The sequence below is a fragment of the Myotis davidii genome, unplaced genomic scaffold (assembly GCF_000327345.1).
Source record: "Myotis davidii unplaced genomic scaffold, ASM32734v1 scaffold189, whole genome shotgun sequence".
In the NCBI taxonomy this organism is placed as follows: domain Eukaryota; kingdom Metazoa; phylum Chordata; class Mammalia; order Chiroptera; family Vespertilionidae; genus Myotis; species Myotis davidii.
Genome location: NW_006383017.1, coordinates 3,981,020 through 3,998,369, shown reverse-complemented (window position 1 = coordinate 3,998,369; position 17,350 = coordinate 3,981,020). Strand labels below are relative to the sequence as shown.

Genomic DNA, 17,350 nt, shown 5'->3' with positions numbered 1-17,350 from the left:
TCCAAGCCCAGTTGAAGGACAAGAAGAGACAACTAAGCTTGCAATCCTTGAACACATGGTGCAGAGCCACCTACCCAAGGGCAAATCCCCTCCCACCAAGTACCACCTCATGCTTCATGTCTTACACAGGAAACTAAATGTTTCCCTTCCTTCTTGTTTCAGGGACACATCACTCAGGTTTCCAAGCCCAGATTATTTTGTAGACCAATACCTCATCTATGTTATAAAAAGTGAGGAGGGCAAGGAGGAACATGTTTCCAACATTGTCACCAAGGAGGGTCCCAGAGGAAAGAAGGTGTTTAAAAAGATGCCATAAACCAATAAAAATAAAACCAGTGTCTCTTCTATCAGAAAAAAAAAAATAGATGCTGCTTCTGCTGCTGATGACGATGATGACAACTGTCCTTTATTGAGAATTTAGTATGTATTTAGTAGTTACATGCATATCTCAGTTAATTCTCACAACTCTATAAGTAGTATTTTATTACCATATTTCTTTGGCTCTAAAAGGCCATCAATTATAAGATGTGCCATTAATTTATATACTCCTAAGAACATAACAATGCTGCCAACTAAATTGTTAGACGCCATCAAATGTAAATGCACCCAATTTCAGAAATGTTAAAATGTGCCACTTACACTCAATGAAATAAGAATTCACTCTTTGAATATGGAAATACAAAGAGAGAGAAATAGAGACATGATAAGTGAGTTGCCCAAGCGTACACAGCTAGTTAGTGGCAAAGACAGAATTTGAACATGAGCATAATTCCTAAGCCTACATGTTGAACTCGTAAGCTATGAAACACCGTGATTGTTAGTGATAAAATTGTAAGACTAAAAGGGGGTTTCTCAATCATCTAGTCCCAAACAGTCACCTGAAAGACAGGAAAACTGAGGCCTAGAGGTTTCTAAATAAGATGGGCAGTTAGTGACCCTAGTTTGGGATTCTGCACATTATTCAGGAGCCTTCACCCCCAACCAGGTGACCTTACCTTTCTGCCATGAGATGATGGCCTCACCCCAGCAAATCTGGCCCGAATTTTCAGCATGACAACTAAAGACGAACAGTGTCCACAGGACAGGATCCTGGATACGCAGCTCCAAGAAAATGCCACCTCAGGACCAGCCTGGGCACCAAAACTTAAATCGCTATCCTGGCTCCAATGAGCTTTTTAACCTCTTTAAACCTCACTTTTATTTTCCTCCCCCAAAAGGTTGTTGCAAAGATTGAAACACATACTCCGAAAAGGCTATTAGCATAGTTAACATCATTATATTTATTATGTTTATTATTATTTAAAAGAAAATGCCTCAATCTAAATGTGTAGCATGGATATCTTGTTTTATTTCAGAATTAGAATATAAAAGAATACATCTCAAACTTTAAAGTTCATACAAATCCCTGAGGATCTTGTTAAGACATAGATCCTGAGTTAGCAGGTCTGGACCAGGGCCTGGAAACCTGTATTTCTAACAAGTGCCCAGGTGGTGCGGAGCTGCTGATCCAGGGATTGCAGTTTGGATGTCAGTGGAATATAGGAGGCAGTTGATTGATCTTTTTATCATTAATTTCAAAATAAAACATAGCACTATAGCTCCACACATATTTGTTAAATACCCACTAAGTTCCAGGATCCATGCCAGATAACAAGGGAGTGAGCAACAAGCAAGAGCAGTCATGGTGCCTACCCCCAGGGAGCTGACATTATAGTGGAGAGCACGGACGTAAAACACGCAGTTACATTCTTCCCGTAGTAAAGGGAAAAGCCAGGTGCTGCAGCGTCTTCACCAAGGCCAGGCTCTTTGGTGCATTGCAAGGAGGACGTCATCCTGGAGGCCAAGGGCTGGTTCCCCAAGAAGGGGCCCCTGGCCTTGTTTCAGTGTTTGCCTCTATTCATCATCCTTCCAGATGCTCCAAGATCCTGCCCCGAGAGCTTGTGGCCATATATGTGAAAGCTTATTTGGGGACTGGGTGGATATTTAATAGTACTATTAAATCAGTATTCCTTCTAAACCAAGTGACAAAATACACACACACACACACACACACACACACACACACACACCCTCATATAGTTTAAGCAAGGAAAGGGAATTTTTGGCCAGTGTAGCTAGGAAATGCCTGGAGGAACTGGTCTCAGGATAAAGAATGTTAGTGTGTTTTAATCTCTCCAACTGCTGACAGGTGTCTTTAATGTGACTGGAGGTCATGGTAGAGAGGTTGGGAACAACATGGTCACAGAGAGCACCAGCTTTCAACCTAGCTAAATAAACCCTAAAAGAAAACAAGCTTTTCTCTCCAAGCAACTGTATAAAATTCCAGAGAAGGGTCTCATTGGCATGCTGGAGTCACATGTTAATCTCTGAGCCAATCAGAATTTCCATGACAGTGCCAGTGTATGGTTGGCCTGGCTTGGCTCACATGACTGCCCCTGTGGGATTCATTGCTTGACATTCACACCAGAACCACTTAGAGTGGAGGAAAGGCAATTCTCCGGAGGAAGGTTACTACACGTACAAGAATAGCAGATATCCACTACTGACTGTGTCGATCCAGAATTAAGCTCACTTTCTTTAAGTGCAACAGCTCATTGTTAAGGACAAAGATACCAAATTGGAGAAGAAAAATACCATAATAGCATTATTTCTTCCTTGTAGATACAAGTTATTTTAATTTAAATAGAAAGTATTTTTAACTATCTGAAATCATTTTAAATTGCATTAAGACACCTAAAGTTGTTCTCAGGTTTGGAAGTTTAGGTTACGCTCTTCACGATTCACAGTTCAGCTGAGTACATGCGTTAGGTAACCAGGGGCTTTGGTTAGGAGAGAAGAGTTGCTGCATCCGGTCTATGCGTGTTGCAACACCGAGTCTTTGCTTTGCCATGAAAGCAATGCACTGGGTGGGATCCACTGAGGATTTCCTCCCACCTTAAGGACCTGCCCTGGGCAGGCTCTGTTCAAGCCCCAGAAACACATAATTCGCTGGGCATAGAGGGAGGGGGATATGTGTATGGTTTGCTATTGTTAAAGGCCATACGTGCACAAGTAGGGGTATCAGCAGAGGAGTTGAGCTTTGTTCTGAAGGCACGCTCTTGTTATGAAAGGGATCTCTTAAAGGCTTTGAGTAGGAGTAGGGCAGGCTCAGAGGCATGCTTCACAGAAGAGACACAGACAACTGCAGTGAAAAGAGCAGAGAAAAGGAGACATGATTCATCCAGCAGTCTGTATGACCGCATACCTCATCCTCCCCTAAAGATGGAATCTTCTGAAAGGGAGTGATGGTCCTGCAAGGGGATCACTGTATGGCATTGACAGCCCCACTGAGGAAATGATGCTGAATTGTAATGCTGCATTAAACATAAGGCCCATGGAGCCATCCTTTGAGGGAGGCAGGGTCCCGGGAAACGTGCCGTGGCTATGTCCTTAGCTTTCTGTTCCTATCTAGCTCTTACCCACCCCGAGTCCCAAATCCTAGCAAATGGCTATGGGCTAGTGATTTGCAGTAATAGCACAATACAAACACTGGCATCTTCCGCGACACGTCCACAGACTGGAGCCTGTAGTGAGTGGGCTTCCATCAGGCACATCCATGTCTCACATGATATTTCAGGGGCTAGCACTTGGCTCCCTGGAGCCCGGATGCTCAGGTTACTTAAGGGCTAGTTGGAGTGCCTCTCGCTCCTGGATGCTTCCCTTCCTTGGCTGAGCTGAGCACGCAGAGGAATTCTCTTTTTGTTTCCTGCAGTCACATGTGACTCTCTCTCGGGAAGCCAAACAGATTTAATTGTGTAAACATGAGCAATGGTAATTGGGTAAATGAAGTTGGAAACCAAGGTATGATGTTTTTGTTTTGCTCCGTGAGGGGGAAAAACTAGGGAGCTTGTGTTTCTATAGTGGCAAACCTCACTGTCAGAATTCTGGGCAGACACTTGGCAGCCGGGAATCCCTTCACAACTTTTCATCAAGACCCATTGGCTGAAATATGTAGCTGTTGCCTGGCGGGTTACGGATCAGCCTGGGACCTTTCATTGTTCTATAAACCAGTGCAAGGGTTTGTCTACGCAGGCCCTGTTCTCTGGTGAGAAAGAGAGTTCCCATGAGAACTGCACACTCAGGTAGCACACATTCATTAAAAAGCCAGGAGGTGTTACTAGGTTGTGTTATCAGAGACGTCCCTAGCTTTCAACTCAGCTGTAGACAGAAGACCAGATTTTAAGAAAAATTAAACAGGAGTACTTTTTTTAAAAAAAACAAAGACTCAGTCATTGTCCTCTTTTGAGTAGCTGTTATTTAAAACTGATTTTTCTAAATCCCATTTACGCACAATCTTTCACAAACAAAAGATTTAAATAAGAGGAGACTGCTAAAGAATTTTTTTAGCCATGCATTCAAAACTTTGAGGTGACCCCGCAAGAAAAAAATGTCATCAACTTTTGCTTTTAATCGATAGTTTTGCCAGAATATTGTATTTATTCCTATCGCGGATATTTTCACTAATGTTGCTAGAATTACACTTTGCTATAAGCCCGCAGTAAAAATCATTTTCCCAGTAGAAAATTCAAGCAAACTTGGCAATGGAGTATGTCCCCTCTCACCGCGCAGGCTGCTCTATAAACGGGAACTACTGGGAAGTGGCAGGTCCGAGGTTAATGAGGCGCTTGTCAGAGGGAGGGTGTGGGGAACGGAGGGTGCCCTGGGCCTGTGGAAGGAGCGGCCATTGTTCCAGGATGTTTGCTGTGCTGATACTGTCAACCACAGACAGATGGGTCAAGTGCTGATTACGGCATTCTAACATTTGGAATAGCAAGTAACATATTTGATAAGCTGGCAAGCTTTTATATATGATTCAACCCACAATATAAAAGCCATGAAAATTCCAAATTGAAAATAATTAAATGAGCTGGAAACAATCAGATAGCGCACATTCTCCCCACCCCCACCCCCCAAATGACAGATTTTGACATGTTGAAATTCCACAAAGGGAGCAAGAATATTCCCTAGCGCACTTGAACTAATAGCGGCCCTTCATCTGCTCTTGCGAGGCAATTAATTCCTGCCTTGGCACAATATTGGCGAGAACAATAAACATTGGTAGGCACCTTAGGCTTTGCAGAGATCTAGTCCATGCATTGTTTTATTTGCTCTTACCAGCGACCCTGCAAAGGTACACCAAAAAGGTATTTGAATTCCCAAATTCTAGATGAGGAAACCGAAGCACAGAGAGGTTTAAGTAGAAGGGGCAAGGCTCCGTAGGAGGGGGAGTAGCATTTGAAGGGGGAGACGCCAGTCTCCCAGCTATTTCTGCTCACCAAGAGGAGGGAGCAGTCTTTACCATCCAGGCGTCCGTGACTGTGCAAAAGTGTGTCTTGTTTCGGTCAGTGATGCTGCTACCATCCTTCCCGTGCATCCCTCTGGATAAAGACGTCCAGTCTGAGTATTCAGCCAATCAGCATCTCCGTAGGGTGGTGCTGGTGGCACTGGTCAGAGTCCAGTCCAGTAACGGGGCAGTGACGCCGAGAAAGCAGCGGCTCCCCATTTGTGTTTTATCATCCTTGCTTGTTTGGTAGTTCTCAGAGTTCGTCATCCTATTGGTCACTCTTTGTGAAAGTCAACTTTGTCTCTTTACTTTTTTACCGTCTGTCTTGACCCACCTGAGCCGCTCCCCGGCCAACTCCTGGGCCTCCTACGCCCACCCAAATGCAGACCAGCGTTTTATGTCAGAGGCTCAACGGCAGGACTAGGCCAAAATCAAGTACCATAAACTTCTCCCATTCCTTTACTCGGCAGCTTCCTAGTTTGGTTTGCTTTTCCGCTCATTTTCCTTCTTGAAATGTGTTTTGGTTTGGAATACTAAGCTGAGGCTCGGGCTCTCAAGTTCGACACCAGGTTTTGGGAAAGAGAGCATTTATTTCCAAATGTCCACATTTTTTTTTTTTGTCTAGCTACGTCTGACATATGCAACATTTTCAAATCTCAATGTCAGCACAAAATAACATTGTTGTTGCATAACATTTTGCATGACGATTTCTTTCTATGTTATGAGCTTCAATTCTGTTGTATGAAATGTTTACTAAGTATATTGTATTTTTAGTTCCCCTTCAGTGCTCCAGCTAGTACAAGATTGGGTGAGAGGAATATTGCGATACATTTCAAGACAGCAAAAGACACCAAAACAAAATCATTTCTAAGCTCAAATTTCTCCTTCACCTCTCTTGGGAGAGGGAGGAGGTGCTAGAGGATTTTGCACAATCTTTTCTTTAAAGACAACATCTTAGAGAAGTCTCTTTTAGTACCTTTTTTGCAGTTTAGATACTAAGTTAGCTATGCAAAGAAAGAGGAAAAGAGTGTTATGTCTCAATAAAGTGGCTTGATCTCCATATAGTGGAATTGCAGCTAATTAATGGTAAATGAAAGTCTGGCTACATGGGTTAATTGGAAGATCAAGCCTTCTAGATTAAAGGATCCTTAACCTGCATACTCCAATGGCTGCCTGTTAAAGTAAAACTGCAAAAGGTTTTATTAAACATACTGTCTGTATATATACATCAGGCATACACATGTCTGTGTACATATGCACGCACCTAGAGAATGGCTGCGTGCACATATACACTTTATGTGTATCTATCGATATATATTGTAGTCGATCTGAAAGCACTGCATATTAAAACAAACCTTCAGGTGGTCCTAGCTTAAGCATCTTGGATTTCTCCAAACATAAATATCATTCACAGTTTTTAAATGGAGCTGCATGAAAATATTGGTGGGAATTATTTCATTTCTACATGATATATCATGTGCAGCCAAAATTCCCTACGTTTAGTAAGTATTCCACCCAAAAGGACGATGCTCCCTATTTTTAAAGCAAGAGATTTCTAAGTGCACAAGCGGGACTTCCTGCAGACTTGTATTAATGTGCAGGCTTGTCTGGTTACTAGAAAATGTATGTAAGTGTGTGATGTGTGTATGTGGGTGTATGTGTCGAATGGGTAATAAGCATAGACTGAGGAATTTGCAAATTGATGTGTAAATGTGAGTATCAACTAAATAAAAACTAGTAGCCTATGCATATTTACTATCAAAATGCAAGCACCTCACTCTACACATATTACCCAAACATATATACACAGTATGTTTGTAGACATGCCTGAAAGTCTACTAATGAAATTATCATAGTCCATTTATGAAATTATAGACAGGCCAGGTGCCCCCAAAGCACACAAACCCCTCACTATTTCTCCAAATATTGGTTGCTCTGGCCCAAGCGCTGTGCTGTCAGCTCAGCTCCACACACCTGCCTGCTCTGAGTGTCCGGTAGTGGCTGCCTGATCTGCATATTTATGTTCCCTTCAGTTCCCACCTTCAGGCCCTAACCGTATCCAGCCATGCTGCCACCTGAGCACGGCAGAGACAATGGAGCTTTCCACTGGCCCGAATCCAGAAAGCCCATTTTCACACCAGTCACCAGGCTCTTTTGGCTGAATTCCCTCAATAATCTTGCCAGTCCCAGCCACCACTCTTAGCTCCCAGAGGGTCTGGGAGATTCATTTTGCATAGTGTTTCACTGAACTTGTTTTTCCTTCTTTAAGCCTAAATCACTGATCATTTGATATAGTCATCACCTATCTAACAAATGCACAAAGAGAAAATTATGGGGCACTTTTTTGTAAAGTTGAGACCAACTTCCTATGATTTTTTGTTGTTGTTAATCCTCACCCGAGGATATTTTTCCCAGTGAGAGAGAAACGATTGGTTGCCTCCTGCACACGCCCTACCAGGACAGGGATTTTATGTGCCCTTGACGGGGAATGGAACCCGAGACCCTCGGTTTGTGGTCCAGGGCTCTAACCACCTAGCTACCCAGGCCAGGGCCTATGATTTTGTTTAAACACCACTCCTCCCATAAACAAAACAAAACAACAAACCTTCCTGTGAAACATTAATTAATCCTCTCTAGCAAGGAAAATCCTGAAGCCAGAACACATCTACTTTGATGAAGAGATGAAATAGTGTCAGCAGTCCTTTCTTGCACATATGTGCCTGCCTGTGGAATTGGGCGAAGTGATCCCTATTGCCCTTATACCCCAGGGCTACAACTGACTGAGGCTTCAAGGTGCGAAGGGGTCTAAGCATGAAATACAAGATCCCTGTGAGTTCAGACTGTTTGAATCCAGGCAATTTCATTGGCTAAGAAAACCCTTTATATGTTAAATATTACTTTTTTCCGCCAGGAAAAAAAGTTTGTAAGTTTGTGCAACGTGATGACATTGCTAAACTTTTTCATGAATTCAGCTCTATAAAGGGTGCAACATAAATCAGAGTTCGGTTTGTGCTTGAGTCAGCCAAAAAGAACCCTTTCAACACAATTAAAACTGAAAATAAAGAAAAACTTTGAGTACATTGTTGCCACCTCACCTATAAGATTTCAGTTGTGCCCACCAGTACTACAACGACCACTACTTCAGCCAATACTCTACCCCCAACACCCTTCCAACAATTTCATCCTTCTACCTAATGGCCCAGGGATGTTCAGTAAGTTTCGGTCTCCTCCCTGGACAACTTAAAACAGCAAGATCTGTGACTCTGCCTTTTTAAAACGAACATTCCGATGCCCGTTAAACTTGCAGACTTATAATGAAAAAGATTCTGTAGTGTCACATGATTAAGGACAAATCCAGGCAACAAATGTAGCAGCAATCAAGATCAAGGTCCTGTAGCATCGTCCCCGCCGAGTAGCACAGTCAGTGCTATTAGATAGAATCCTTATGCTGTCTTTAAAGAACGCGTGTACAAAATGTCACTCAATTTGAAATGTGCTGTCAAAGAAATTGTAGCTTAACATGCCAATTGGAAGCTGGAGCACTGCTTTCCCTTAATATCGATCATGATGATGATGATGATGATGGTGATGATAACAATAATATGGCTTTCTGGTTTGCTCACTACTAATCTTGTGGCTCTTAACATTTGCATGACACTTTTTTTAAAACATTGGTGACTATTCAAAATTTCTTATCCACTCGTGCTAATGGCCACCAAACCAGCCCGCTGCTTCCACCGAATTTTAACGCAGATTCTTGTACTCCAGAAAATGTAGGCCGGTTAATCACTCCCGCCAAAAAGCTAGAAGACACAATCCGTCTCGCTGAACTAGTCATTGAGGTTCTCCAGCAGAATGAGGAGCATCACGCAGAGGTAAGCGGCGCCCTGGGAAATGGCCCGGGTTCCTCAGCTGCGGCTGCGGAACTGAGGGTACAGGTGACGTGGGGAATGAGGTGCTTTAAACCCCCTTTGCTTTCAACTGGCCTCGCCAAGAGAGTGCAAGTGGAAGGTGGGTGAGGAGAAGCCTGGGAAAGGCTATTGAGTACGACCCAAAAGGGATCACGTGTTGTACGTTTCAGCTTAGGTTTTCAGATGTTTCTAGCGACAAGCCAAAGAGGTGAGTGTGTTTTAAAATAATATGCAAGCAGCATATGGTTATTGTCCGGAGCACGCAAAATACTTTTTGGTCTTTTGTGGTTGTTTTTGTTGCCACCACTGTTGCTTTTATTTCTTTTATTTGGTGTGTGGATCTCAGGCCACGTTTTTGGATTTATCTTCATTTGTTAACCTCAGGTGACCTGGGTGGCTACACGCAGGGCCAGAAGTGAATTACTCTGTGTTGTTCCACTTGTCGATTCTCCAACATACATCTAAATAGATACAGCTTACTTTTTCTTACAGACCGCTGTCAAAACTATGGTTTTGGTGATAATAATTATAAGCCAAGGGATTTCAAGGCTAACTAAGTCCCAAACCTGTAAGGACTTAAATAATCCGATCCTCCAAGAAAGAGTTCAAGGTTCCATGGTGGTTCCACTGTGAAAACACTGCCTCCTTCAACATGGAGGCTTAAGATCTTAGCTCTTTCTGAAAACTGCACTAATCTCACTCTTCCTCTCCATTCAACTCTACAGCAGAAGGGGAAGAAAAGGCAATCCATAACAGTAATTTCTCAAGCACCTAAAATGGTCATTCCTGCGACTAAATGGAATTGACAGTACAGTTAACTAATATCTAATACCCATAAGCCCAGTCATCCTGAATAATGCCTGATTTGCATATTTAAATTTCCTCCCTGTTTTTCTACTGTTCCACTCAATCGTGACTGATCGTGGCAGGGGAAAGAGGTATGTGCCTGCACCGAATGAGCCAGCCACCTTCTGTCGTAGTCTGTGCATGCCCTTCCGGTGCCCTGTCTTCTGATGGGACTTTCCCGGGGCTCCTGCTTTCTAACACTGACCAAAGGAATGTAACAGCAACTTGCAGGGGGCTGCTTGTGAAATGGGGGGCCCTCCACGCCAGAGGAATGTGGGGGGATCCTCTCGTGCGTGCATGAAGCAGCGGATACACCTGACCACGAATGCAGTTACATCCCGACACCTGCCTCCTTCCTGCCGTGACTCTGTCCTCAGCCTGTCCTAGTCCCTCTGTCGGTCTGTACCTACCACAGATGAGTACCGAGCGTGGTAACCAGTAGGTGCCCAGAGTGATACTAATCTCCCTCTACGACTGTCTGTATGTGAACCGTATATACAGTATTTATATATAGAGAGAGTGCCACAGGATCGTTACTTGTCCGGAACCCTCCCAGGAATGGGGTGAAGACCCCTCCAGATGGGTGTACCTAACTCCTGCTGCCCCAGCAACACACAGCTGGGAGCGGGGAGAGGGGCCAAGCCAGAACCCTCCAAACAGAGGCCTAGGACTAACATCCAGACACATACAATTAAGTTGGGCTAGAACTGTTTCTTACTCTATCCCATCTGATAACAGTTCTTTCCAGGTTGGGGGCGTTTGGGGTCCAGGTAATGGTAAGTATGTTCTTTCCGGGTATCTGCAAGGGCACCTCCAGAGGGGTGGCAGGCTCAGGACTGCCCTCCCCTGATAACAAACCACATCACACATTTTTGAAGACACACACACAAAGGAGAAGGCCTTCCTCAGTCACTGTTGTACCTTTAATTAAATGCCTTGCTTTATCATCAGGTTCTTTTTGAGGCTGCTAGAGGCTAAGAAAGGATGACTGTTTTCCCAGATTACTCAAAAGAGGCACCAAAGGACCGTTGACATTCTGAAAAAGACAGTTTTCTTTTTCACTTTTCCCCAAATACTTTTTCACGAAGGGCTAATCATCCTCTGAAACTGCCCTGGTAACCAGGATCACAAAAATAGTTTAATCTTACACGTTCGAAAGCCAGCCAGGGTAAACATCAACTCAGTTCTGTTTTCATTTACTAGCTAGAAGTTAGGAATGGAGACTTCGGCGTGCTTTGGAATTTGGAGACCCGTTTGGTTTTTAGACAAAAGTACAGGATTATTTCCTGAATGAGTCATTTCACCCAATCACAAAGCTTCAGCACTCACTCAGTCAAAGGCTACCTGTGTGCTGAGACTGGGGCGATGGCCTCCGTGCTGCTTTGAAGGACCAGGAGGCGAAGGCAGTCCTGGCCGGGAGCGCGGGCTCTGTGCCAGAGACGCTGGAGTTTGAATCCCAGCTACGCCTCTCCCTTGCTCTGTGATCGCGCCTCGTCACTTAACCTCTCTTGCCCTGTAAGCAGGAGATAACTCTAGAATCAAGCTCACGTGGCTGCTGTGAGGATGGAAGGCTGCATTAAGCAGAGCATCTGGTATAAAGCCTGGTACATAGTAAGCACTCAACAAAACTCTACCGTTGTGTGATGAGGAACAAATTGGTATGGAAGCAGAATGTATAAAAAGGACCATAAAAAGCACAAACCGAGGTGGAGAGCCCCAAACGAATGCTATAGACAGGCTATGTTGAAAGGTGAGTGGGTTGGTTTCAAGGTGGAGTTGTCGAGACGGACACCAGCACCTGTCCTCAGGCTCACTGACAGATGGCGATCGTCTGGGAAGCTCTTAACAATTGCTGACGCCCAGGTCTTACCCCAGCTCCATTAGGTGCAATCTCATGGGAGGGACTAAGTATGGTAATTGTTACACTGCCTGGCTGATTACAGTACAGCAAGGGGTGCAGCCACAGTAGGATTTGCCCTGGCACGCTAGAGACAAGGCTGAAGTCTGAACATTTTTTCTGCTGCCCGTACTCACTGCCACATCCTCTGGGTGCTCAAGAAACTAACAAATTACTAAATCCTAAGCACCATCTTGGCTGTGTAGCCACGATGTTTGGTGGCACCACAAATGAAAGCGACAAGCAGACTTGCTCTCGCACCAAAAATCAATAACCCTTAAAGCCATTTTAAATTCCAATATTAAGTAATTAAATGCCCCAAGAGATAAAATTTTCCATGGCTACAAACACATCACATGCACTCACGTAGTGTATGCTAGCCATATCACGTTCATCTCTCACCTGCAGCATAATTCTGCTCTCAGAGCCTGTTATTCACACACACACACTACACTACACTTGCATGTTCTGTTGCTTTAACTTCCCAACCTCTCTCTCTATGTATATGTATGTATATGTATATATGTATTGTGGTAGTACACAGAGGGGTACATATATATTTAGAATTTGTGTACAAAAATATAGTGTGTTCAGTGTGGTTGACTGTACCCCTAAAGCATAAATCTTTGCCTTTAAATAATGAAAAGCACTGGGTAAGTATTTAGAAGCCGAAGTATAACTTCTTCTTTTCTTTGGAAAAGATTTCTAAAGACTTTCAATGCCCACAGACATTGAGTTAGCTCATGTGCAAAAATAGTGTCCACCTGTCCGAGCAAACAAAACCAATAAGTATTGTTTTGGCTTTTAATTTTGAAGACTTGCCTTGCCCAATCCAGTCACACAGACTCTGCTCATTTTTGGTCATTCCTGCCCTTGCCAGAATCTTTCCTCCTTCTCAGAGGCGGGTTCAAGGATGAGGTTCTGAAAGAATCTCCTTGGGTGCCCAGAAACAGCTCCGGCCTTCCTTCCCTCACAGCCGTGCATTTCAGTTCTCTCTGTTCCCTAGAACCCTAAGTCCCTCTGCCGGAATTCAGGAGCAAGCATTCCTATCACAGCAGCCATTGTTCTTTGCAGGGCTACCTACCTATATGATTATTCACACCACAACTGCAGATAATCGCTCGATCACTTATTAAATTCCAAGGAGGGACTGAGTTCTCTACAGATAGTAAAGGAGGTGCTGGTCATGGTCTGTGGTTTGCAACTTTTAAATAAAGGTGGTAAGAAACAGATTCAAGGCTAGGTTAAACAATTTTTAATTTCAGGCATTTAGGGCTGGTGTTTTGTCCTGTCATCCTGGGGTGGGGGGTGGGGGGTGGAGAGAAAGCAATTCAGTCTCTCCAGTAACTGTTGTTATCAAATAACTAAAGAATAAGTAGAATAAGTACCAGCCAAGATTTCCATGTGTCGTTGTGAATTCTGTGAATATCCCTCATCAGGACGGATGACAGCCAGCCCTCCAGTTAGGGTGGGGGTGGGGCTCCAGCAAAGTCCGACAAGCAGCGGGTCTCTGCCTAAAAGGCTGCTGCTGGGAGAGCTCAGGGCGGGCTGGAGGCTCCCTGCCTCCGCTGGATTCCGCCAGGTCGTCAGTGAGCAAGCCCCACACCTCAGGTGGTAAACCTACAATAAAACCTCCTTGATTCAGATGCAAACACTTGACATTTGTGGCAATGCCATTGCAGACGTGTCTCTTTTAATTTTTCTTAAGTAAAGTGTGTAACATGTTCTCCGCTTTCTCTGGAAATTCTGAAGGCTCTTCTTACAAGTGTCACCTTGAGACCTGCCAAATTAAACCTTTGTGTCTTTGACTTCAATTATATGTCAGTTTCTCTACGATTATCAGAAGTTCTGAAAAAGAAACACATTTATGATACATTCATATAATACCCAGTGAGTACCTTCTACTTTGATGCTCAGCCTGCCTTTGAAAGCAGCAACTGCCTATTTTGAGGAAGCCCAATAATTTAGGCTTTTATGCTGACCAACTAGCCCTTCTCCACTGCCATTACTCTGAATCGGTGAGGTTTTACTGTAAATTAAAATGGAAACAGCAGGTGTCTATTTCCAGCCAAGCTGACCTTGAAGAATGGTCCATGACTTGATTTTTTCCATTTAATTTGCAAACCAGCCACATGTTGATAAAGGAGAAGTAAGTAAAATGAAATCCCATGAAAGAAGAGAGGTGGACCGCTATTCTGCCTCCTAGTGGCTGTTAGAATATCCCCAAATAACGATAGATTACAGAAAAGCTTGGCTATTGAACAAACACTTTCATTTATGGAATTATTTCCATAATCATCATTCATGTTGTCAAACGCCTTCCATCCTTTTTTCGGTGAATGCTCCTGAAAGTGTTTCCCATGTAAATACTTTATGGCACTGGGTGGGGAGGCGGGGGACAAGATGAGGCTGGCGATGTTTTTGTTTTATTGCTGTCTTTGAAATCAGCAAAAAAAAGGGCCTGTGGCCACCACCCATTCTGCATGCTCCCTGCCAGAACTGATTAGTCACCATGCATGCATGCCTCTGAATTGCATTCACATCTGGCCCAGTCCGATGTGAATGTTGCCCCGAGACCCTGCACAATGATTTCCAAGGACCCACGTGCATGAAAATGAGTTACTTCACTGATATTTTTTGGTTTTCAATGTACATATGTGTCCAACCCCACCCCACCCCACCTCCTGAAAAGTAGAAAAGTAAGTCCTCATCTTACTGGTTCCCAGAGTAAGCCTGATCTTCCCTCCAGGCAGGATACAAAACCAGAGGCCCCCCACTCACAGAGATTTTGACTCAAACGTTTTGTGACAATTGCAACAATGGTTTCCTTTGCCTTGGTATGAAAGAGGAGTAACATGGCCAGTAACGTGGAGAAACACGAGTCATCGACCTTGGATGAGACTGTAGACAATTAAGCCCCACACGTGTAGACATAAGTGAACACTCACTACAAATTTTCAAGTTAGACCAGCAGAAAACCCATAAACACAGTGAAGAAACTCCCAAATTCTAATACCTTCGAGCAAGAGCCAGCCAACAACAGTGATGAAGAGCATGACCCAAAACATACCGAGTTATTGTAAACTGAACAGAAATTCCACGTCTGGCACAGCTACAGCTGAGGCCTCTGACCAGTGGGTCAGATGAAAGACCTCCTAAGGCAGGACTGGAATCCTGAAAAGCGTGGCCTTGGCACGCTTAAGAGGCCACGTTGAATCAAAAAATGCTGTTCTCTTTACAATAAAACTACCAAACCCTGCTGATGCACACTTAACCTTGGCCAGCGAGGGCTTCACATCCCATCTCACGTCGGGGAGTGAGAAGCTCATTGCCTTTCTGTCTGTTGTTTTTCTGCCAAATTCCAAAGGCCTTTGCGTGGTGGTCGGACTTGATGGTGGAGCACGCCGAGACGTTCTTGTCGCTCTTCGCGGTGGACATGGATGCAGCTTTAGAGGTGCAGCCGCCAGACACGTGGGACAGTTTCCCGCTGTTCCAGCTGCTGAATGACTTTCTGCGCACCGACTGTACGTATCGTCTTCGGCTGTTTGCCCAGCCTGAGTCGTGTGCAGATGAGCACCTTGTTCAAATGCGTTTATCCCAGACACACTACAGGTTGGACATAGCTCTTTGTAGGTTTATTATTCATTCAAAAACAAACAAACTGACAGGGGATGGTCTTTCTCCCAACAAATGTCCTGTGACAGGGAAGCCCTCTCTGAACCAAGCCAGAGGACCCCAGAGCAGTGTCAGGAGTGGTGTCCGTGGGGTTCTTTTGTTCTGGAACAAGCTAATTAACCTCTTCACATTTTTTCAATTTTTATCCAAAGTTGCTTTTTTAGATGAAAATAAATGTCTAGCTAAGTAACACCCTAAGCATCTTGGAGTGTTTTACACAACACAAAGTCATAAAGTGGACCTTCCTGCCAGGGACCGTGATGAAGGGAGGGTAGCATCGTCTCTCCTCCCGGTAACACCGTGGGAGGAAGGGAGTGGGTGCCAGGAACTCATGAAAAAGGGTTGTTGCTGTTTTGTTGCTTTTAAAGGAAAGTGATTGTTTTTCTTTTTGAGAGGAGGAACGCAAATGGGTGAAATGTTTTAGAATTCCGTTTTCTTCCCACACAGATTGAAGCATGAAATTTGGTTCTGTTCCTGTACTTTTTTTCTTTATCTTTTTTGGGGGTAAGGGCTCCCTTAGAAGCCATGGATTTAATGTCAAAGACAATCCTCTCTGTGTGTATGCCGTGTGCTGACAAAGCAACGGTGGGCCCTTACCAAGACTTTGCTTCTCTGTTCTAGATAATCTGTGCAATGGAAAGTTCCACAAGCACCTGCAAGACCTGTTTGCCCCACTTGTGGTTAGATATGTGGATCTGATGGAGTCCTCAATTGCACAATCCATTCACAGGGGCTTTGAGCGGGAGTCATGGGAACCAGTCAAGTAAGGAAACCTCTTTTGATACCATTGGAGTTTGGGTGCAAATAGCTGGAGAGTCATACGGAAGTGGATTAACGGTGTCTTATGGTTTTCAGTGTTAGCGTGACGGAGAGCAAACAACTGGCCGTGTTTCCAACTCAGATGCACTTGGTCTCTTTGGCCAAAGGGGGAGTGGGAAAGAGGTCGATAAATGTTTTATGAAATGAAATCTTTGTTTTATTTCACAGGGTAAATAAGGAATAAGGGATAGAACCCCGGTTGTGGTATTTGTACTGAGTATCTTACTCCAGTGGTGTTTCCCTAGGAATTAACATTTCCCAAAGTGTGTTCCACAGGGTCTAGACAAGGGCTCAGCAAACTTTTCCCATAAAAGGCCATGTAATAGATCTTTTGGCTTTTCAAGGTACATGATCTTTGTCACAACTCCACTTTGCTGCTGTAGCGCCAAAGCAGCTATAGGCAATAGGTAAAGGAATAAACATGTGTTCCTGTGAAAGTTTATTTGCAAAAGCAGGAGACCGGCCTGTGGGCCATAGTTAGCCATTCTCTGGCCTAAGCCTTTGAGACGTACCTCAAGAAAAGGACTCGGTGGCCAAATACGGTTAGAAACCTCTATGTACTCCACACCCTTGTCTCCTGGGGAGCCACGAAGCAACCAGTCGGTGTATTTCAAAACCCTAACATAGTATTACAGAGCCTTGTTTAACTCTGCTTAACCCAGGGTTATTTGACCACAGTACTCATTTTTTTTAATGGGATATCAATCTAAAGGACAAATTCCAGGAAATCCTGTGGACTGTGAACTTAGCATATCTACAACTGCCTGGGGAATCTACTTGAAATGTCTAGCGGATTCACTGCCATCTCCACTCCCAGGCAAGGAGGAGGGCCAGACTCCAGATGCCAGAGGGCAGGTCCAGACTCTGCTTTCTGGGGAT

At 44.1% G+C, this 17,350-nt stretch overlaps 1 protein-coding gene across 1 annotated transcript in view; it reads left to right on the top strand.

Moving 5' to 3' along the window:
* Nucleotides 1-17,350, top strand: part of CADPS (Ca2+ dependent secretion activator) — a 346,095-nt gene that overhangs the window by 240,613 nt on the left and 88,132 nt on the right. Inside the window, exons 17-19 of the mRNA XM_006779138.2 lie at nt 9,092-9,198; nt 15,345-15,501; nt 16,274-16,415. Coding sequence (XP_006779201.1) covers nt 9,092-9,198; nt 15,345-15,501; nt 16,274-16,415 — 406 coding nt within the window. The remainder of the gene's footprint in view (nt 1-9,091; nt 9,199-15,344; nt 15,502-16,273; nt 16,416-17,350) is intronic.